The sequence below is a fragment of the Drosophila sechellia genome, chromosome 2R (assembly GCF_004382195.2).
Source record: "Drosophila sechellia strain sech25 chromosome 2R, ASM438219v1, whole genome shotgun sequence".
Lineage (NCBI taxonomy): Eukaryota > Metazoa > Arthropoda > Insecta > Diptera > Drosophilidae > Drosophila > Drosophila sechellia.
Genome location: NC_045950.1, coordinates 7570445 through 7591510, shown reverse-complemented (window position 1 = coordinate 7591510; position 21066 = coordinate 7570445). Strand labels below are relative to the sequence as shown.

The window sequence follows — 21066 nt, the reverse complement described above, 5'->3', positions numbered from 1 at the left end:
CAGAACTAAATGAGAGCTATTTTCGAAGGGATTTAGTATTTGGCTAACAACTCACTTTGGCAAAACAGAGCCATCAAAAGCCACATGTTCGCGCCCCCATTCGATTAAGTCATCCGAGCTTAGATCCTTTGGTATCCAAGTGGGGGACAAGTGGAGCTCCGCGATGGCCAAGCCCCAAAACTAAAAAATCTGACTGTGGCAGCGACGCCGACGCGACTGCGACGCCGACCGCGACGGCGACCGCGGCAGAGAGTATATCAGTTACAGTCGCAGCGTTGGCAACGCTTATTTGCGCTCGAGCAGCGAACGTGGTAGCACAGCTTTTTGAACACTACAGCACTACAGTACAAACTGCGAGAGAAAGAAAAGCGGCAGTTTCGAAAATCCAAAGAAAGGAAATCGAGTTCGGAGCGGTTAGTTTAATTGGCGATAATAATAATAATAATAATAAAATCGAGTTATTGCACGTTGCGCTTTCCCATTTCGAATGGAAATCTGAAAATATTGTAGCCCAGTGAAATTCAATTGACAACAAACGCCGCTTTCCGCCCATATTCGACTCCGTGTGGTCAAGTGGCAGACAATTGTGCAACCTCAAGACTCTTAACCTTAACAATTATATTTCGGCCACAAAAAACTATTGGCACAATTCAGTTCGATTCGAGTGCGCGCTAACTCACTTTTACCCGCAGCAAAAAGCAATAAGGCAAAAAGCACGCTTTGAAAACGAAAGCAAAGCACAAGTTCGCATCGAAACCCCCCACGCTTGCCAAAAATCTCAAGTGGCAGCCCCCAGAAGACAGTAGACCGCAGCCAGAAGACCGAAGACAGAAGACAGCAAAATGGTCGAGAAAACAGGTGAGTGATTGGCGATTGGAGGCTGCAGAATGCGAACTATGCGTATGCGTGTGTGCGAAGGTTAATTGCGAGCAAAATTGGGGGCGAGAGTGCGGCAAATTGTTATGGTTTTGTGCGAAAGTTAATCCCACTCTTTCGGGGCTTTCCTCTTTCTCTTGAATAATATAACAAACAAATGTGGGTGTATAATTTCCAAAACTATTGTCCGAAATCGTTTGCAATTTCCTAATGCGAGTGTATGAATCCTTATGTTATCTTACATAAAATTAAAACGATTAAAACTAAACCATAAAATTTGTAATGGATACAATTTTAAAAAAAAAATCTACTTTTAATTTAATTAAGCACGCATTTTGTTTATTGGAAAATAAGTCCGCACTTTGGATTTCACTTTCGAAGCAAACAAACAGTAACCCAAAATTTGCATTAAATTAATCATTCCTTCACAATTAATCAACTTTAATAAGCCATCGAAAGATGTTTTGATAAATCATCTTTTTTCAATTTTTTTTTTGTGTGGTTGGGCGAATTAAAGCGTAGCGCGCCTGTCGATAACGATAACGAGATGATTGGTTTTCAATAATTTCTCTGGCGCAGCATGACAAAGACAGCAAATTAGCCCCGAGTTATTTTTTTATAGTTAGACGTAGTTTTTTGTTGCTTTGATTTAGCTTCCGTGGCGATTGATGATGATTTCTGTAACTGAAAGTTTGCATGACAGAAAAGCCTCGAAAGAAAAAAAGATAGATAGGAGAAAACTTAGCTAGGAAACTCCGGTCGAGGCAATCTATGCGATGATGATGTTGATGACTCCCCAACGAAAGCAATAAAACCACACCGAACCGAGTCAAGTCAAGTGAATGAACTGAAGAAAAGCAGCCTAAGAGCCAAATAAATAGGAACTTTTATTTGTGCGGTCTCAAGAGCCAATTAATTAAAAACCTAATTGCATTCTCTGTTTGCTAAGCAAAATTAAAGCCCATCTCTGGCGTCATTTTCGCCGCCTGTTCCGCCGATATCGTTGTGATAATGGCCATAATATTTACCTGGCACTGAATACTCATTTGCCAGCCAAGAATTCTCGATTCCAGCTAATTAATGTCAACGCCTGAGCATCTATTTGATCAAGTGCTTAAATACAGGGCTCAATATTTGATTTGGATATTAAATACGTTCACTTAACTTGGCTCGAGTGGAACTTTTAGACCAGTAAGCGTTTAAAAATGGTCGAGTGAGGTGCGTGAGAAATTCGCGGCCCTTTGGCGCTGAAATTCTGCAAATTATTGTACAAACGTATGGCTAATTTGATATCCCTCTTTCGCTTAACGTCGTCTTCCCCGCCTCATAATTCAATGCGTTGTCATCTTGGACCAACAACAGTTTATATACATATATATATATACTATATATATATATAGATAGACTTCCACCTGACGTTAGTAGCTGCGGATTCGCAGATATAACAAAATTACAGTAATAATCGTGCGCGGAGTTGACATGACATCACGGTGAAATTGGCATTTAAAACAGTAGCACACTTAAGGCCAGGAAGTGGTTTTGGTACGACCGCAGAACATTTAGACATTTAGCACAGTTAGTGCACTAACATCCCCAGTAACTTAATTCCAGCCAAGCGAGCTCAGTTCTCAATGGAAGATCAACTTGTTTGTTAATCGGATAGCTTATAAATAAGATAATAAGCTGCCATTGAGATGCACAGTAGCGAAGATGTTCGTTTCCCATGGAAAGTTTTTGATTCACGTAACGATCAATTAAATTTACGGAAAAAATTTGAATGTTCATATATCTGTAGATTTGATGTAGAATTGACTGTATGCCAACCGAAAATTTAGTCCGCTTGGGTATTCAAATTGCCTCCTTTGCAAATTTAAAATGCAATCCGAAAGAAATATAACTTTGTTGCCTTTTAAAAAGCCATCAATTATTTGCCTGAAAAACAGCCTTTCAGTCTCCCGATTTTCCCTATCGTGTCGTCTTAAATTATCGCCATTAATTGACAAACTTCCAAAGTTAGTCATAAACCACAAACCCCAATAAATTGCCTCTGATTTATGGTGCATTGTAAACGAGTTAAGCGACATAAATTCGCTTGGAGCAAAAGCCCATAAAGATAATAAGTGAGTTTGAACGTACTCCTCCCGCACAGCAAATGAGCAAACGAAAACTGAATAGTCCCTGCCCATCTGACTAATTAATTTATAACGATTTTAATAGCCAGCGAACAGGTTTCGATCTTTCACGCGACTGTTATTAATAAAATCATCACCTTGCCGAACAAAAGTGCCCAAGAGTTGCGCAAAGCCGAAATTAATAATCCGATTAAATTGATTAATTGTTGTAGACGAAAAAATGGATTGAAAACAATATGCCAGAACCTTTTGTTTTGCACTTACAGATGCGAAATTAATGCCCAGTGCTTTGGCATTAACTTCAGATGAACGAGAATAACATAATTTTGAATTTGTGGTTAAGGAATAAGGCTTGTAAATTTATACAACCCAATAAACATTACTTAAGACACTCCCTTTTAGTCCTTTGTTCATGCGTTCCAAACAAAGTCTTAAAACTTCACTAATTTATTCAACTTTCTTGTCGATTATAATTGCACACGTGTCCAAGTGACGTCAGTCAAGAAAATTACCACTTGATACGCCTCAAAAACTATCATAAGCCATTAAGCAAGTTCTGGAGAATCCCTTATGCCATTCAGCCATTTTCTTCAGTTCCCATCTCATTTTGAATGATTGGGAAACATATGAGCAGAAATGGCCATAAATTATGAAACTTATGCCAAAATTGCGTGCCAGGATGACATTAATGAGTTTGGGGGTAAGCAAAACGAGGTGAGAAAAGGCGACAGGCGATGACATTGCTCATGTTCTAATAATACGCAGATAAGTCATGGGCTGACCCAACCCCAGTTTGCCAATCAACATAACCAGCCAAGTGATTCGTGGCCAGGACTTGGGAGCGGCTTCCGAAGAGCCAAGCCTTTGACTTGGCCTCTATTCATGGGCACGTGTGCTCCACCACTAGCCCACACTTTGATTTTCGCTTCAGCCAAGGTTGGACACAAGAGGCACTGAGAGAAAAGTGTACTCGCAAATGCTGGTTCATACAATAAATAGCTGCTCATATGAAAAAGGGCAACCCTATCGTTAAAAGCGAATGGTGTTATTCAGAATTATTATATGATAGTTTTACCACGTACTAGATACTTTCCCTTCTGGAATCTACCCCTATATCTCTCAGTGTCTGCTCAGGATGTGAGCACAGGTGGAAGACCATGTCGAGCGGACATCCGCGGCAACATCGAGTTTATGGGGAAGTGCATCCCGCTTTTCCCGGGGTCCAGACATGCACATGACTCTCCAGGCCAACTTGGCATAGATTCCGATTCGGACACAATGTAGATTACTATATTTGGGTCTGGGACCTCAACGATTCCCAGTGCCCCGGTGCCTCTAATAACACCGTAATTATATGCAGGCTAGCCACCTCAAACCGTAGATGGGGATCCAAAACCGTCTGGCTATCTGGGAGCAGCCAGCTCACCTGACTCACCTGGTATCTTATCGTTCAGCAATTCAGTCAGTTCAGGCAATAGCCATAAATCGTTGGACTGAAAGTACTTGGCAGCGAATTGAAGATGATATCTCGCACATTGCGAAATAGTTGAATACTACGGTGGCCACTTAAATCGTGGGGAAGGTTCTGAAAAGGCGAAAGTGAAATTTCTCAGTGGTAGGAAATGTGGCCACTACAGATCGTGATTTATCAAACCTGCTAGTTAAGAACGATTCTTTAGCCCATGGGGTTGGGAAAAGCGCAGCGACCTTGACATTATAATGGAAGTTGTGGGTTTCAGCGGCGTAACGAATTCTCTATGCCCTTATTTTAAGATCGGCTGGTCGAATAATGGAAGTGCTTACGTTTCAGATAAAAGTTTATAAAACGTAAAAAGGTTATAAAACAATAATAATAATATATAAAGTAAGTATAGTAAATTTTAAGAACCCTAACGTCCAAATAAATTTTAAAAATATTGCGTAAAATATTGAGTATGAAAATCAGTCGACAAGCGATTTCAATCACTTCCAGCACGAATAATAAATTTTCGCCGTATTTTGTTTATAAACTTTTTATTTTTAATTCAAACACGGAAGCAGAAGAGAAAGAAAACAAAGTGACACAAAGCCCGAAACGAATCCACGCTTTACCTGCTTTGAATTTCAAATTTCCGCCTGGCATTGCAAAAAAAAATCTCAAACGGGACGAAGCAATCAAAACGAAATGTGTGGTAAAGATGCATACAAGTGGTATTTAAGAATACTGGTACATTTTGGTATGTGGGTCAGGCGATTCCCGGCCAACTGCTTGATGGCCCAAAAGACGACAGAACGATTTAGGAGCTCTTAAATATTACGCATACTGCGGGAGTTTTGCGATTCTATAGAAATTTAATGTTTTATGTACGCGTACTTGGTTGTTTATGTTTCCATTTGCGATAGCGAAGCAAGTTTACTTTTGATGTGTTCCCCGCCATTAATTAATTTCGTGTCGATGGCAATGCCAATGACAATGTCGTGTTCTGATTGATGGGCTGGAAAAATTGATGAAGTGGTCCCAAGAGCTCGAGTTTATTTAGAACACACCTTTTAGGCATTTACTTAGAATTCAACGAGCCATAGCGAGCATAACTTTTCTCACTAATTAAATTAATTACCATTCATTTTGAACAATATCAAATTGTATTCGACAAATTAAAGGCGAAATTAACAGAGATAAATCTTCATTTCGCAAATGTATCTCGGCTGGCCTTGCTGACGGATTGTTTTTATGTCTATTTGTTTTTTTGCTTAAACACACACACAAAATCCAGCCGAAAGCCTCGACGTCGTCACGCCCTCACCTTCCAATTGATGACTATTGTGTGTAATTGTTGTTATTATGATTTTTTTCTCTTTTTGTTAATACAATTTTTAATGTGTTATTGTGGCCGGGCCAAGTTATTTTCTTCAGACCACTTTCAATGGCAAAATCAAGATGTGTGTTGTTGAGCATTAGCCGAAATCTCCCAAGGATTTGACAAGAAGGCCTACGAAGGTTGCTAAGGCCCAAAGCAAATCGCACACACGGGCCATTTAGATTAAGTTGGGCAAACGTCAGAGATAAGGTTTATTTTCAGGCAGCAGCCTCTACTTTATCTTTATGGAGACCTGTTGAGTTAGCAACACCAAGATATAAAGCCCATCAATTATAGAACTGATTGCAGGGCGTTAGTCAGCCCCCAACGATGTTCCTATTTGTAGAATTCGTCCCAAACTTACTGCCAATCTGAGTGTCAACTAAACTGGCTAACAGCGTTCGAGCCAAGTGCCAAGTGCCACGTCCCAATACCTTAATGAAAGCCCCACAAATTGCTTATTAATGATGCCGGGGTTACATTGAACTTGAATCTCAATCTTCAATTCAATTGCCATGATTAATATCTGGCAGATGAAGTTATTAATTTCCCCTGCTCGCCGCATTGATTGATTGTCAAACGGAGACGCTCAGTTCGGCAATAATTTGTGTTTGTTCGTCCCACAATGATCGTGTAATTATGTTTGACATTTCGTTATCTTTAATTAAATTCAATTTACATTTGTTTTGTCTCGGCAAATTAACATAGAGAGAACACACCGCCTGAATCAAACAAACATTCGATGCAAATAGACCATAAATTTTGCACTCTTATGCTAATTGAGTTTTGGCCAATTGCGATTCTTGTCAACAGGTCGATCTGGTTTCATTTTCCAATATTATTTACGAACTTGTGTGGGCGTACCAGCGCCCACCAGTGTGTCGCGTCTATCGTATTTCACTTGATAAAATGGTTATTGCTTCTAATATTCTCTAATGGCCACTTCCTGGGCTTAAAATATTTAGACCGAAATAGTGATAACTGATTTCTTAAATTTACTGTCACTTTTAAAGGCAGTTAGACACCACATAAGTCCTCGCTTGTATCGCTCAGTATCAGTTACTATTTCTATTTCGATAAAAAGTGACGCCAAAAATATAACTAGTTACTGTGTCAGCTCAAGTTATTTATGGGTTTCCTGGCATTTTGATCGGGGGAATTCCTCGGGGATCTCCGCTCATTCAGATCACGTTGTCCTGCTGGTCTGGTTGACCATTTGATATTTTCACCCAACGTACTCCAATTGAATTTTAAGAGCACAGTGCAGTTATCAATCGTTTTTGAATTTTTTGAACCGATGCCAGTGGCAAAACCCAACTGTTTGCTGACACCGAGATGTTTATGGGGTTTTCCTTGCCACTGCCACTATCGCTGACATTCAGAGTCATGGGACGCCAGATTATTGCCGTATTAAGCGAAGTGTGCGAACCTGGCGATAACATCGCCTTACTTATCAGCTGAAAAAGAGGCGTTGTGTGTTCATCACTTAATGTGATGTTTTGGTCGAGTGGCAGGCCATAAAAATATTTCTATTTAAATGCGGCTTAAGTAACAGGGTTAGTAGCCACTTTTTTTGGCTACGTTGATAAGCTGCACTTATTTTAAATTTTATTTTAAATTAAAAGGCATGCATCATGCCTATAAGTAGTTTTATTGGCATTGCAATCGCAGTGAGGGCTACTTTCGCAAATATTTGCTAGGACAATTAATTAACACCCACTCATTAGCACCCAACGACGCCTGGCACGGGCAATAATGACAAATGAAAGGCTTTTGTCAGGAAGCAAACACCAGAGTGCTATTAAACAAATTAATTAATCAATCGATGCAAATTGTTTGAACAGACGGTGCAAGGCGTAAATAGTTTGAACAAAGGGTAAACAATGTGAAGCGTGAATTATGCTACTTAGGCATTTTTCAATGCACTTCGCTTTGTTTATATAAATCTAGCTTAGGCATTTCAACAAAATGAGGTTTGAAATTTCACTAGAACTTATTTGACGTAATTGCGCAAAACGTGCAGATTTACAAGCTTTTTTATTGCCTACAACGTCACATAAAAACGTCGAATACCTTATATTTTCAGTTGCCTTGTGTAAACTGCAATTAAATTTTAAATTAAAATACAAAAACACATTTAAGTTTACTGCAAATTCGAAAAAAAAGATATGAAATTAATTATATTCTAATTAGCTTGCTGATTTTTCCCCAGTGGTTTGTTTTTGAGTTTTCCGTTGCGACTTTATTGACTAAGAATTGCATTAAACGGACAATAAGCTGACAAAAAGTAATAATTAATAATGATTTGGCATGCGCTGCGCAAGTATCAATCAACTGTTTTTGCGATCTCTGACTTCGGCGATTCGTTGCGATTACTAATCTGTTTGGTCTGTATTTTCCATTTGCAGAAATGTCGAAATTCGTTGGCGTTGCCGACATAACCGAGAACAAGAAAATCTGGCGCATGCTGCTCGGCGAACTGGTGGGCACATTTTTCTTGATCTTCGTCGGCGTTGGCAGCACGACGAGCGGAAGTGTACCACAAATCGCATTCACCTTTGGCTTGACGGTGGCCACCATCGCCCAGGTAACTATACGCACATAAATTGCAGCTGGGATGGACCAAAGTCGTTCGGAAGCTCAAAGATCGAAGCTCAACAGGGCGTATGATTAATTTTTAGGCCAAGCTTACTAGAAGTTACATTCAAATGACAATGCTTTAAAGTTGTTAGTTTTAAATTCGTTATGTTTATGCCATTTTCAAAAACAAATTCAAAATTCTATTAACATTTTCATAAGTTTTTCTTGTGAATCTTGGGTCCACCCTAACAAGCCCAATACAGAACATTCATACAAAGAGAACGCATCGAGCTGCAGATTCGAGATTTGAGATCTGCTGGCCAAGTCGGAGATTTCAGGCCAGAAGTCCGCGGTGCGTGCGCCGATCGGCGGGCATTTTCAAGGACACGCCACCGCCGCGTTACACTTTCGGCTCATTCACAAACGCAGCGTTTTTGGCCAAGAGACATTGGCATTTAAAAGCGACAACATCGCGGGCCCGCCATATATAAAAAAAAAAATTAGAAAAAAAAACAAATGGCCAGCGAATGCAGCTCGAGCTTGCCGGTTGCCGCTCAAAACACCGAACTGAAAACTCAGAACTCAAAACTCAAGACTGCGTGCGAATGTAATTTAGAAAATTGACAGATTTACAAACGCACACTCGCAGTGCGGATAATAAATGCGCGCTCGCAGCAAAAGCGTCTGCGCTGGCAATTAACATTAATCAACACGCAAAATATGCAATTAGATTATTATGCGTTTAATTACGCTATGCTGTGCCTTAGCATTTAAAGCAATCTGTGCTTTGCATTCGATTTATTCGATTTATGGCACTACAAAAGTCAAGCTCAACGAACCGAATCCATCAAGAACACGAAAAGGCTTCTATGGGCTTCTATTTTTAGATTCCTGTCTCATTAGCTTGGCCAGTATGAATGGGAAATTCTTCGGTTTGATTTTCATCTTTGCATGACTATTAATCAACGCAAGTGGTAATTTGAAGAACAACTATCTGTATTAAAAGAGCTCTACCTAAGAAGGTCGATTACTTCTGCTACATAATCTAAGCAAGTAAAAAGTATCCATTTCTTTGTGCCCCACGTTGGGCGCTAGATATATTTATGCATACTGGTCTTACATGTCGTATGACTAATATGGCTTGGCCAACTGAAAGCGCTTACGACTGAAAAGTTGCAAGTTAATAATCAAATTGAAAGCGTTGATAATTTGCACAATGAAATCAATTAGCAATATTGGCAGCATAATGGATGCTTGTTTCTGTCATTTTCCCGCGGAAAACACGAAAACATTTGCAACACATTCGTTATTAGTGGCAAATTAGTTGCCCGTCGCCAGCCGAATCACGTGAACAGATCCGTTATGTGCTTGCCACAAGCGGCAGACTTTTCAGCCTTTCCACATTACCATGACTTGCAGTGGCGATCGATTGGCTCCGCTCGAGCCCAAGAAAAGCCCAGGTATTCATATGCATTGCCAATTTCGCCAGCAAGTGTGACGACAATGCTCGTTCGTCATCGCCATCCTTATCGCCATCGCCGAACCAAAAGGCACTGCCAAAGGTGTTCAATGGAGCAAGACGCGTGGCGTCAAATTGGAAAACGTGCTAATTGCCGGCGATCGAGCGCCGTGGAATTGCTAGTCCAGTAATAGTGCTAGAAACAAGTCAAGAAATACGATATTACAAGGCATCTGCTTGGGCTATTGAGTTACCCCTCGAGATCGGCACTTCAAATGCAAATCTCTAGAAGATCCACATTTGTATTCAGTTTGCATGCGGCGATCGCTCGAAAGGCGGCAAAGAGGAAGTTAATCAAAGAAAATGAAATTTAATGCAGCTGAAAAAGCTTAGAGAAAATAGCAAACAACAATTGTGTACGTGCATGGAAAAATTCATATTAACCGATTTGAATGTGGGTTGTAAATTGTCATGTCATGTTAACCGATTGTTATCGAAAATTCAGCTAGAGGGATTGGCTTTTATTAGGGGCTTCAATTAAACACATTGTTTTAGTATAGGAAAATTACTTGCTGCTGAAATTAAAGCTTAATTTTACAGAACAAATACTAACAAACTATGTACCGACAATTGTTTAATGGTATCATCAGTAATAAAATTAAGTTCTGAATTAAATGCATAGTTCAATGAAGTTTATTCTTAACATGCCCATTATCTGGCTTTAATTATGCAGACGTAGTTAAGCCAAATAAACAAAAGAAAAACAAGTTAACTTGGTGCGTGCAACGTTCACGTTTTTGTTTTCAATTCGCGATCGCGATCGCAATCGAATCGAGTTGGTTGAACAAACTTCGACTTCGACTTCGACTTTGGCTTTGGCCCGATGCGAACTTGAATTGAATTGGCCAACAAGCAGAACACAACAACAATCGCCAAAATGCCGCTGAAAAGCAGAACGAAACAAACAAGTTAGCATTCGATTTTCAGCTGAAAAGCCATAAAATATGATTTAAGCGTAAATGTCGAGCTTCGGTTTCCACTGCACATGCGTAAGCCAATCGATCTCTATATCGTATGTGTACATATATATATATCGCGATCGGGGGAAGAGTCTTGCCAGACTTTTTGTAGCCAATGGAAAACCTTGAGAGCATGGAGAGTGCTGACACAAAATAATGAAAAAGTGGTCAGTTCATATAGGATTATATGTATATTCGTAAATAAAGTCGTATCCCAATATACCTTATACTAATTTCCTCTATAAACCATGTGTTATATGTCAGAATTCAAAAACTACTATTAACTTAAAAGAGATAAATATTTTGGTTTTATATTTCAAAAGATTTTTCGCAAATAAAAAATAGATTGGCAGAACATGCGTTATCGTTCATGGTAGTTTTTCCGTTGAATGTTCTGATATCCACACACTTTCCATCTTTTGTGGGTTCACCCTCAGCCCAACTCAAAAAATTTGCCTTCGATCCTTTGGTTACAGACACGAATTCACTTTCGTTGAACTGACTGGTCACGTCGATCCAGTAGCGATTCAGGCCATTAAGTTGGCTATTGAATCCATCCAATTCCTGCTGACTTTGCAGACTGGTCAGATGGCCACCCATTTTGCGGCATTTATCCAAAGCATCGTGCCAGTTTAGCTTTTGTTCCTTTTCGATGTAGTAGTATTTGCTTCCCAGTTGTTGAAAAGTGTCATTTTTTTCCAGTTTTCTGGCCATTGGTGTACCGTGTGTCAGCAGTAGTTGCGAAGTATTTTGCTTTTCCAGCTGTAAGTTCATTGAAGTGCCAAAGTTGTCCAGTCTTCGGTCATTTAGGGCTATTCTCGCTATTGTAACAGCCGATTCACAGGCTTCAATCCTTCGTTGCAAAGTGCCCAGGTTCGCCATGCAGGGATTCAAGACCCCGTAGCAATATGCAGCACACTGGGAATCGCATTCATCGCCCTGGGAAGAGATGTGAATTCAAGTATATAGCATTTCCAAACCGCTTCTCTACTCCACTTACTTTGCAGGTTGTTGAATAACTTGAACCCAGGCACAACGAGATTACCAAAAATATAATAGATTTTTGCATTGCTGCGACTCTGAGAACTTTTAAAACCGAGTGGCAAAAACAGACTGACTTAAATGCATCGAAAGCAAAAATATTAGAAAGCAATCCAAGAAAGAAACAGAAAATCTGACGCTGCATGATAAGAGATAGTACCCATGTACGCCTTATCGCTTTGCGCAGCATGTGGGTATAGTTAACTGCATACACAGAAAAACATAATGCAAGGTGTCATAAAAATGAAAAATCTATTTTAAAATGTTTAATTAGTTTGGCAGGAGTCGCTTAGAACAAAAAAGTCATAGCGTAATTAACCCATTCGAAATGCGTAATAAGCTCGCAGCGTAATCACATAGGCCTAACTCGATTATAGACATATTTCATCGATGACTCACGTCTAAGTTCAGTCAGTCCGTCATTCGCGGTTTTCACATGCAGCCGGTCCGTCCGTCGATCGCGATTGCTTTCGTTGCATATATTAAATTTAATTATGGGTGTCGGGCTCGACAATAAATTTGATTAATTTCACGACTCTTCGAGTGTGTGCAGCTTAGACGAGTGGAGGCATTGAGTCGAGAACAATAGGCCTAAACCATTGTGGCTAAAAACTTTAGATCCAAGCGATTAGGTCAGGCTGAGTGGCAGCAGCAAAGGCGGCAACTTAGTATTACAGACGAAGTCTAAATTGCGCTGCACGCATGCGCATAACCAAAATGTCAAGAAGTTGTTCGAGTTGTAGTGGCTGCTCGGATTTGTGGCCTATTGCCGCCGTTTGGGCCGCAAAACGCGACTCGAACTTGCTCTTGGCGGCATTTGTAATTAGCGTTTTGTGGCCGAACAGCCAACACGCTTGGTTTTTTTTTTTTGCGCATTTATTAATTAAACGCAATGCGACGCACGACATTGGCCGTGCGGCCAATGCGAACTGCGAACCGCGAAATCCATATCGAAATCGAATTCGTATCACCAAACCGTACAGAAACACGGCTGGAAAGAGATATCAAACATAGAAGCCTGCACATCGACCTTGGGCGCAGAGTGAGCAGTGCGTTTCGGGCTCCATTCATAACACTTGATCCAATCCAATCCAATACGATGCGATGCGATGAGATGCGATGCGATTTCCATTTAAGTGGTTCCATGTGACCTCTTCACGGGCAATGACTCAACAGAACCCCGAATCACTTTTACTTTCCAGCCAGCTCGACCTGAACTTTGCAGACACGCTAAACACAATAAATGCACTCGAGTGCATCTCACGTCTGACAAATTGCTTGTATCCGCTGGCAGTTCGATATGCAACGATATTGTGCAATGGAAAATTCGGAAAATCGCACAATCAGCTTCATGGCAAAGGGCAAACTTCGAGCGAAGATGGTTAAGATGTTGCGTTGTCAACTCGACGTTTGCCAGCCCCGATGCAGCTGGAGATAGGCCATTATCTTCATTATGTTCGCCTTAACCTCCTTGATTTGGGCTTCTAAGAAACTTAAAGTTAATAAATTGAATTTGATCTTAATACTTTAATAATCATGTCTAAAACGTTATCCGTTTTGGATTACTCACTCATAAACATAAATATATTCCTAAATATCCTTTTATTTTGTTCTCTACAGGGCTTGGGCCACCTCAGTGGCTGCCACATTAATCCGGCGGTCACCCTTGGATTCCTGATCGTTGGAGAGATCAGCATTCTGAAGGCTGCCTTCTACATCATCGTCCAATGCGTGGGCGCCATTGCTGGAGCGGCTGTGATCAAGGTGGCACTCGATGGAGTGGCTGGTGGCGAACTGGGCGTGTCCTCCTTTGATCCCACCCTGAACTGTGGACAGGCGGTGCTCATCGAGGCGCTGATCACCTTTATTTTGGTTTTCGTGGTCAAGGCTGTTTCGGATCCTGGACGCCAGGATATCAAGGGATCAGCGCCACTGGCTGTTGGCTTGGCCATCGCCGCTGGCCATTTGTGTGCAGTGAGTACGAAGTGAGGGAGTTCTCCGTCTGTAGGTTAACAAGTGTACCATTTACAGATCAAACTGAGCGGTGCCAGCATGAATCCCGCCCGGTCCTTTGGTCCCGCCGTAGTGCAGGGCGTCTGGACCTATCACTGGGTTTACTGGGTGGGTCCCATTGCCGGCGGCCTGCTGGCCGGAATCATCTACAGGTTAATCTTCAAGGTACGCAAGGGCGATGATGAGACCGACTCGTACGACTTCTAGACAGTGGCCGAATACCATATATGTATTTTTGTAAATGTCCGCACCTGCTTTCCATTCCCATCACACATTCGCTTTCCATTAAATCAGGTTCACATCGAATTCGTTTGCCGAAATTTCTCGTAGTTTAGGTTTGCTCCACCATCACAACCAAGCTGAATTTTCAACGCAATTGTACCATTTTATTTTTTAAACAATAAGAAAGCAAATGTATCGTTTAGTTGTACCGCGAAGCCAGCACTTTAAAATATGCAATATTGTATTTGAGTAATTTTAAGCTAAATTATATGCACATCATCATTACGCGAATCGAAGGAAAACTGTATTGAAGCTTAACTAAATTGTACTGGGAAATCATTTTCCAAATCGGCGAACAGGTGGATTACCTACGCTGTTGATCGCCACTTGCTGAGCACCTGCGAATTGTATTATGACTATGTGTAATAAAAAAATATAAAGAAAATACAAATGTTCATTTTTGTCTGAATGTCCTGGGGCTTCACTCATTGTCAATCGTCATCAGTTACTATTAGTTACTATTTATAATTACTATTTTTACTTGTACGCCATTCTTAAAGCAACTGGTATAAATCTTATTTAATTAAGTCCAGAAATCTGGAATTTGATGCTAGCATTTGGGCTTACCAATACATCACTGGCAATCATTTGGTGACATTTATAATAACTATGAAGTTTAGACCTATGCTGCTTTCGGAAATAAACTAATTCGGGAAATTGAGTATAGTTTTCCGTGATTTGGAAGGAGATCATTCAATGGAAATCGCTTGGTTTTGCAATAAGTATAAAGCGGGCGTTGAGCCGTGTCCTGGGTATCTTTCTGTGCGGATGCTAATGTATACATTTCAGCTTAAGAAGGGCTGTAACCCATTTCAAGGTCATGAATCATTGTGGTCACTAGATGCCCTCAGAATCCCTGTAATGGCTTGGTTCGCATTTTCAATCCTTTGCATACTACTGATGATGTACTGCGTGCTCACACAAACATAACTTGGATCTCGATACGTGTATTAATTAGGATATTAAGGTATTTTGGTTCTCTTTTTGGGTTTTTATTTCTTTCAATATTCCACCGGTATTTTAAACTGTTAATTATTTTCAGGTTTGATTTTAGCATCATGGACGAAAAGGACGCTTAACTATGCCATTACCATTTACGATCATTAAAAGAACACAAAATATTTTGACATAGTTTTATTAACAATAAAATATTCTTAATAAGTATTGTGTTAATGAATACGGGCGGGCCCTTTATGAAAACTTGTTGAACATTAAAAACCACATTCTTTTACTTTTTATTTATTTTTTTATGTTTATATTTGGTCGGTTTGTTTTTCATTTGAATTTACTTATTTTCTACATATATAAATGTATGTTACACGCAGTTAGCCGAGAAACAAACCTTTTTCTTTTAAATAAGGAATTTTAAAATGTCAATGCCTAACACTAGAGGGCGCTAAAAGCAGCGTAATGTAAAATTATTCTACCGAATTTTGTAATTGTTTTCTTCCTGCAGATAATAGTACCGCCGAAATAAAACTTCTTTACTCTTCTTAAATCACAATTTTATTTTCAACCATAATTTTCAACTACTCTTACTCACTTTATTTGCTATACGCCAGGTTATAAAGACGAAAAGTCGAATTATAAAGTGTTACAAGGTAGGTTGCGCATGCGTGCTTACCAACCCGCAAGTAATTGCAGCGATCCAAAATGCCATTTTAGCCTTAAATTCTGATAAGCATTTTCCGAACCCACTGCTCAAAATATTCAGCGTGCTTGCTCAACCGCTCATTTTGTAGCATTATTTGAGCATCTAAAGCCTCTCTGTCGATTGGTTTCTGTTATCAGTCCTAAGCTCTTTGGTAGCTAAAGACTAGCTAAACATCGAAGCTGAGGATCTGTTTTAGTATTTAAGCTAATCAGCTCCCGTTAACACCGCTCGCTAAAAAATGTATTGCGGCAAAGTAATTTCACTGTTTTGGTTCTGTTTTCTGTTGGGAGGCATTTGGGCTCAGGATGTTATACCAGAGCCACCAGAAGATGTTAGGCCAACGGAGCCCACGACAACAACAACAACAGATGCCACAAGAACTTCTACAACAAAGTCCACGACAACTACAACAACGGAACATACCACAACCACTACAACAACGGAACAGATCAGGACTTCAACCACACAAAGGCCTCCCTTTGAACAACCCACTCGGACAACCGAGATTCCTGGGGTGTGGATGCAACCGCTAGAAAGATGCTTTCTGAGAAATCAAATGGAGTATAATACTTGTAAGTGCGATGGGAATTCCGACGAGATGATGAAGGGGGACGGACCTTGGGTGAATCACATTTCATCTGTTTGCTTTTCAATTTGCAGGCTGGCCAGTCCCACCGAGGGCCGCTTGTTATCGCTGCTGCTACTACTACGACAGCCATATCACCGAATGTAGTAAGCTTCACCAAGGGCCTTGTGTGCGGTATGATTATAGCAAACTGAAAGTACACGTAAATTGGAAACAAGTATTGTAAAAAGAAATTAAGCAGGAACAGAAATAAAAACAGTGAAATGCTGTTGTGCAACCAGTTATTATATAGGTTGAGCGTTTTAAAAGCACAAGACTTCTATTCACTATTGGGATTGTTAATCGGTCAAATTTGAAGTTCTCAAAAATATATATTTTTGCAAAGGGCAGAGCGCCGGAAATAAAACATTTTTTTTTGGTTTGGTTAGCAATACTTGCACTTACTTTTCAAATTCATTTATTTACTCAACCAAACATTTTTAAGTGCCAGCATCTTATTTTTATGAAATTACTTGGCGTTGGGTTTTTCTGTCTTCCTACTGTTCTGTTATCAGCCCTCACCTTTTGCGTGTGGGTCGGTTGTTACTGTGTTAATGACTGCAGCTCTGTAGCTAAAACCCAAGCACAAGCTACTCAGTTTCAGTACACGATTCAATCCGCTCACGTCAACACATCACGCTTAAAATGAAGTCCGCTATTATTTGCGTGTTCTTCATCGCGACTGCAACGTGGGCTCAGGATACAAAGCCAGAAGTTCCCATCTATCCACCTCCGCCTTCTATAACAACGACGACCACAGAAGCTCCTGTAACGACCACTTTAACAGAGGAGCCAACAGAAGAGTCCTTGACAACTACAACAACTGAGACCACTTCCACATCCTCAACAACCGAGCCTGCCACAACTACAACAACAGAAATATACACCACTTCGACAACCGAACCCAGTTATACAACTTTAACAACAAAGAACATCCCATCAACAACAACAGCAATCACCACAACTACAGCACTAGAACCCTCCACAACTACAACGACGGAAGCCACAACAGCTTCCACAACACAAGGAGATCCAATATATCCGACTTACGGACCTCCCTACGTGCGACCCTCGACCTCAGGGATACCTTCTTATTCTCCCACAAACTCCTGGATCTGGAACAATGGCAATCCGGCAGTAAAATGTTATCTGAGAAATCAGCAGGAGTACAGAAGTGATTGTTATGGTATGTATGGTAAAGAATCAAATTCATCATTTGTGTAATTTTTAAATTGCAGGAGTGGGTTGGCGTCCGATGACAATTTGTTACCGCTGCTGCTACTACGATCATAACAGAATCGCCGGATGCAGTAAAGTTCACCGAGGACGGTGTTCGTGGTACGATTATGCTCGATGGATATCTCCGAATTTCTATGAGTATTAAATAATAACTTTAGAAGTTGCCCTAACATTGAAATTAAATATAAACTGTACATTTCTGTAATAAAGAAATTGTTGCATAGGGTGTCGAACAAAGAAAAGGTTTTAATAATTTATTCTCGAAAATTTAAGACAAAGTTCAGAAAATAACACGTTTAAATATTTTTCATACTTGTTAATTAATGTTGAAATATTGTTTAAAATGCTATAAAATATTAATTACTGCATAAATAAATTAAGCAATTTTTACTAGAATATTTATAGCGTAGGAACGTGCCAAATCGCATATGTATATATTTATAGTTAGCTAAGACACTAACCCTGACAAAAACTTGGTTTGTCCACCAAACTCTCGATGGCGCCAAAAAGTGCATGTCTCGCATTTTCGAAGAACATTTCCCATTTTCTTCTATTTGCTTAATAGGTCATATTAACTGGAGTAAAACCGCTTTAAGAAACAATAATGCCCTCAGATGGGAATATTGTTAGGAGCGTGATTCTGCAGAATTTTTCATTATGTATTTTTGCAAATTAAACTCAGTAGCAAAACAATGTTTAAATCAATTATTAAAGAATCCTAGCTAATCCAAAGTATAGACATTACCCAAATTGAGGAAGCAATCCTTGAGGTGCTGTTGGCTCTCGCAGAAGTCGGGAAAAGGAGGAGCCAGAACTTCATACATAATCCTGATAAGATCAATAAACTTGGGCAGCGCCTTGGAGTATTCCCCTGTTTCGTACAGCCTCTTGGCTGTGCGCGTCATCATCTCGGTATCCTGCATTACCTTTAGGCCCTTCAGGATGTTGGTTATCTCGCCACAGGTGACACACTTGACCATGAAGTCGTTGCAGCTGGGTGGCACTTCAATTACCGCGGAGCAATTGTTCGGTGCATCGCAGCGGAAACGAATCACATCCCGAGGAAGATCATCAAACTTGGGCCAATTGTCAATACAGGCATCGCAAGAGCATTCGAACCAGTAGAGCTCCTTTAAACGCGCCTGGCGCTCGGAGCGCTCGTCCTGGGTGTACATCGGTCCGTAGTTCTCATTAATCGGTAATCCTGCTTCGATGGGTCGGACACTGTTGATATGAATGGTGGTGCCGCGGAAGTATCGCACCACGCCAGGATCACAAGAGTGGTTGAACAGGGCCAGAGTGGGATAGATGGCGCCGCCTATGAAGATGGACTTCTCACGTCCGGAGGAACTAAACTTATGGAGCTCTGCCACCTCGTGGGTGTTGAACTGGATGAACTGCAGACTGCGCAGTACCAGGGAGCAAATGATTGACACCTCATCGGGCTTGGGCTCCGATCCAAAATAGCCCCCTGCCCGTAGACAATGGGTTAGGAAACGGGCCATCAGGACGTGCTGAAAGAAGTTGGATGGCTGACGTTCACCCTGATGCCTCTCCAGTTGAGCCACTCTTCGGAAGTCATCCTTGGGCAGGCTGAAAAAAAATTAAATTAAGGAATAGGTTTATTTAAACGTATGATCTTAAATAAATAAACACACCTGATAAGCTGTTCAGGGGTCAGCTGCTCATCAATAGTGGGTTTCAGCTTGAGGAAATAATCCAAGGGCTTGCTGGCAATGATCCTCAAAGCGATGTGATTGTTAATGGATGCACCCGATCTCCAGATAATGGGCACTATCCCACACTCGTACTTGTGATACTTCTTAGAGGCCTCCTCACGACATTGCTCCGAACAATATAGTACATCAGCGCAACGGGGACATGCCACAGGAACCACAGTTCTAGACAAGATATGGAAGGTTTTAAATATTTTAAGGTATTAACGGATGTTGTAATACCTCATGAAGCAGTTCTCGCAGTGCGTTTTGGCAAACTTCTCCAGCAGCACAGAGACAAAAGGTCGCTCCACTAAGAGCTCCTCGCCTGGCTTTACATCGGCTGAGGCTCTGGCAAACCGACCCTCCTGTCGATTGCTGTCAATTCTCACCAGAGGACTCACGAACTCATTCTCCAACTTGACTGGCTTGGCCAGATCCAAAGCTATCTTCTGCTTTTGCTGCTTGGCCTCCTGCTTGGCAGTGCGTGGATCGTTTTGCAGCATCTTAATCATGGTCATGGCATCCAAGTTCAGCTTAGCACGCTTGTCAGAGGCCAGTGTGGAGTCATCCATGGCGGTGATGCACTTTCTTTGGTAATAATTATGTGGTTATGGGATACGTTTTAAAAGCTAACAAGTCTTACTTGAATGAATCAATGGTGTGGGGATAGTCCTTAAGGGCCATGTAGCAACGGGCCTGTCGTTCGTACAGCTTATAGATCAAATCTTTGGGATAACATAGATCTAGGGCTCTCATTATATCAATCAGGCACTCTCTGGAAGCGCATATGTATTTTAGAATTGTATAAATGAAAATCTCAAATTCTTATAAATAAATTTTCCTAAACTACTTACTGATATTTCTGCATGTGATACAAGGTAGCTGAGCGATTGGCTAAAACAACACGTATCTCCGCCACTGAAGAAGAACCAAAAACGTGTGTTTAAAATAAATAAATTAATAAGAATGTGCCAACCACTCACCATTTTCACTGGGCAGAGCCACATAGCTTCTGGTATAGAGCACCATGGCTTCCAGCCACTTCTTAGCCTTAAATGCAGCGGTGGCCCGCTCCTTGATCTCCGCCGCCAGAGAAGCGTTCTTTCCGCCGAACTCCTGGTTCACCACCAGGTTGGCATCCCCCGCCTGCACCCAGGGCAACTTTTCCACATAGGCCACTCGCTCCTCATCGCTCTTGCACGCTGATAACTTAGCTATGTCCGACTCGCAATTTGGACCAGCCTGATCCTTAAGCTTCAGATAGTATTCGGCAAAGAAGCCTGTCTTCTGGCTAAGTGGAGTTTTCATTTTAGCTATATTTTTCACCTTTAAATTATGCAAGTTTATGGACTTTCAGAATTATTTCTGTACTCTCGGCAAGAAAACTGCAGATGAACTGAATGGGTATATCGGGAAAATTCGACTACAGCGTGTGGTATAAAGACAGCATTTTTGGGGACTTTATTTTTAGAAGAAGAGAGTGTGCCAAAGAGAAATTGAGAAAGCGGCGAAAAATGATGAGAGCAGAGAACGCCCGCGTTTGTTTACTAACAAAGTTGTTGGGTTGGGATGAATTTACCGAACAAGGAAA

At 40.9% G+C, this 21066-nt stretch overlaps 5 protein-coding genes across 9 annotated transcripts; 3 read left to right on the top strand and 2 right to left on the bottom strand.

Annotated features, from left to right (window-relative positions):
• The first annotated feature begins 280 nt into the window (after positions 1–280).
• On the top strand, positions 281–15400 carry LOC6608674 (aquaporin). Of its 4 annotated transcripts, none has more exons than XM_032714941.1 (6): positions 281–413; positions 693–858; positions 8254–8432; positions 13565–13918; positions 13976–14122; positions 14768–14936. In XM_032714941.1, the coding sequence occupies exons 2-6, from the start codon at positions 843–845 to the stop codon at positions 14885–14887; spliced, it is 816 nt and encodes a 271-aa protein (XP_032570832.1). In that variant the 5' UTR covers positions 281–413; positions 693–842; the 3' UTR covers positions 14888–14936. The 4 variants fall into 4 exon arrangements, with proteins under 4 accessions (XP_032570832.1, XP_032570831.1, XP_032570833.1 ...); XM_032714940.1 differs by having other exon boundaries at positions 511–858; XM_032714942.1 differs by lacking the exon at positions 14768–14936 and adding an exon at positions 15282–15400 and having other exon boundaries at positions 283–858.
• On the bottom strand, positions 11184–12014 carry LOC6608675 (C-type lectin 37Db). Its single transcript, XM_002033368.2, has 2 exons — positions 11904–12014; positions 11184–11842 (listed from the first exon to the last, which is right to left on the bottom strand). The coding sequence occupies exons 1-2, from the start codon at positions 11970–11972 to the stop codon at positions 11213–11215; spliced, it is 699 nt and encodes a 232-aa protein (XP_002033404.2). The 5' UTR covers positions 11973–12014; the 3' UTR covers positions 11184–11212.
• A 496-nt stretch (positions 15401–15896) lies between the features above and the next one.
• On the top strand, positions 15897–16787 carry LOC6608673 (coiled-coil domain-containing protein 80). The gene is made up of 2 exons (XM_002033366.2): positions 15897–16465; positions 16554–16787. The coding sequence occupies exons 1-2, from the start codon at positions 16132–16134 to the stop codon at positions 16703–16705; spliced, it is 486 nt and encodes a 161-aa protein (XP_002033402.1). The 5' UTR covers positions 15897–16131; the 3' UTR covers positions 16706–16787.
• A 326-nt stretch (positions 16788–17113) lies between these two features.
• LOC6608672 (integumentary mucin C.1) lies at positions 17114–18056 on the top strand. Of its 2 annotated transcripts, none has more exons than XM_002033365.2 (2): positions 17114–17692; positions 17757–18056. In XM_002033365.2, exons 1-2 carry the CDS (start codon positions 17164–17166, stop codon positions 17900–17902), a joined length of 675 nt encoding a protein of 224 aa, XP_002033401.2. In that variant the 5' UTR covers positions 17114–17163; the 3' UTR covers positions 17903–18056. The 2 variants fall into 2 exon arrangements, with proteins under 2 accessions (XP_002033401.2, XP_032570834.1); XM_032714943.1 differs by having other exon boundaries at positions 17116–17704; positions 17757–18050.
• A 327-nt stretch (positions 18057–18383) lies between these two features.
• LOC6608671 (SET and MYND domain-containing protein 4) lies at positions 18384–20873 on the bottom strand. The gene is made up of 6 exons (XM_002033364.2): positions 20459–20873; positions 20330–20393; positions 20119–20250; positions 19716–20063; positions 19416–19658; positions 18384–19350 (listed from the first exon to the last, which is right to left on the bottom strand). The coding sequence occupies exons 1-6, from the start codon at positions 20781–20783 to the stop codon at positions 18480–18482; spliced, it is 1983 nt and encodes a 660-aa protein (XP_002033400.1). The 5' UTR covers positions 20784–20873; the 3' UTR covers positions 18384–18479.
• Between the last annotated feature and the right edge of the window lie 193 nt (positions 20874–21066).

What these genes read in the sequence shown, in the direction of transcription:
- LOC6608674 (XM_032714941.1), top strand. An exon ending in CGGTGGCCACCATCGCCCAG is followed by an intron (nt 8,433 to 13,564) that starts GTAACTATACGC and finishes TGTTCTCTACAG; the next exon opens with GGCTTGGGCCACCTCAGTGG. An exon ending in TCTACAGGTTAATCTTCAAG is followed by an intron (nt 14,123 to 14,767) that starts GTACGCAAGGGC and finishes TATTTAATTAAG; the next exon opens with TCCAGAAATCTGGAATTTGA.
- LOC6608675 (XM_002033368.2), bottom strand. Translation starts at nt 11,972, where the DNA reads ATGCAAAAATCTATTATATTTTTGGTAATCTCGTTGTGCCTGGGTTCA. An exon ending in GTTATTCAACAACCTGCAAA is followed by an intron (nt 11,843 to 11,903) that starts GTAAGTGGAGTA and finishes ATCTCTTCCCAG; the next exon opens with GGCGATGAATGCGATTCCCA.
- LOC6608673 (XM_002033366.2), top strand. Translation starts at nt 16,132, where the DNA reads ATGTATTGCGGCAAAGTAATTTCACTGTTTTGGTTCTGTTTTCTGTTG. An exon ending in TCAAATGGAGTATAATACTT is followed by an intron (nt 16,466 to 16,553) that starts GTAAGTGCGATG and finishes TTCAATTTGCAG; the next exon opens with GCTGGCCAGTCCCACCGAGG.
- LOC6608672 (XM_032714943.1), top strand. Translation starts at nt 17,164, where the DNA reads ATGAAGTCCGCTATTATTTGCGTGTTCTTCATCGCGACTGCAACGTGG. An exon ending in GTACAGAAGTGATTGTTATG is followed by an intron (nt 17,705 to 17,756) that starts GTATGTATGGTA and finishes TTTAAATTGCAG; the next exon opens with GAGTGGGTTGGCGTCCGATG.
- LOC6608671 (XM_002033364.2), bottom strand. Translation starts at nt 20,783, where the DNA reads ATGAAAACTCCACTTAGCCAGAAGACAGGCTTCTTTGCCGAATACTAT. An exon ending in GGCTCTGCCCAGTGAAAATG is followed by an intron (nt 20,394 to 20,458) that starts GTGAGTGGTTGG and finishes GTTCTTCTTCAG; the next exon opens with TGGCGGAGATACGTGTTGTT. An exon ending in TATCACATGCAGAAATATCA is followed by an intron (nt 20,251 to 20,329) that starts GTAAGTAGTTTA and finishes ATGCGCTTCCAG; the next exon opens with AGAGTGCCTGATTGATATAA.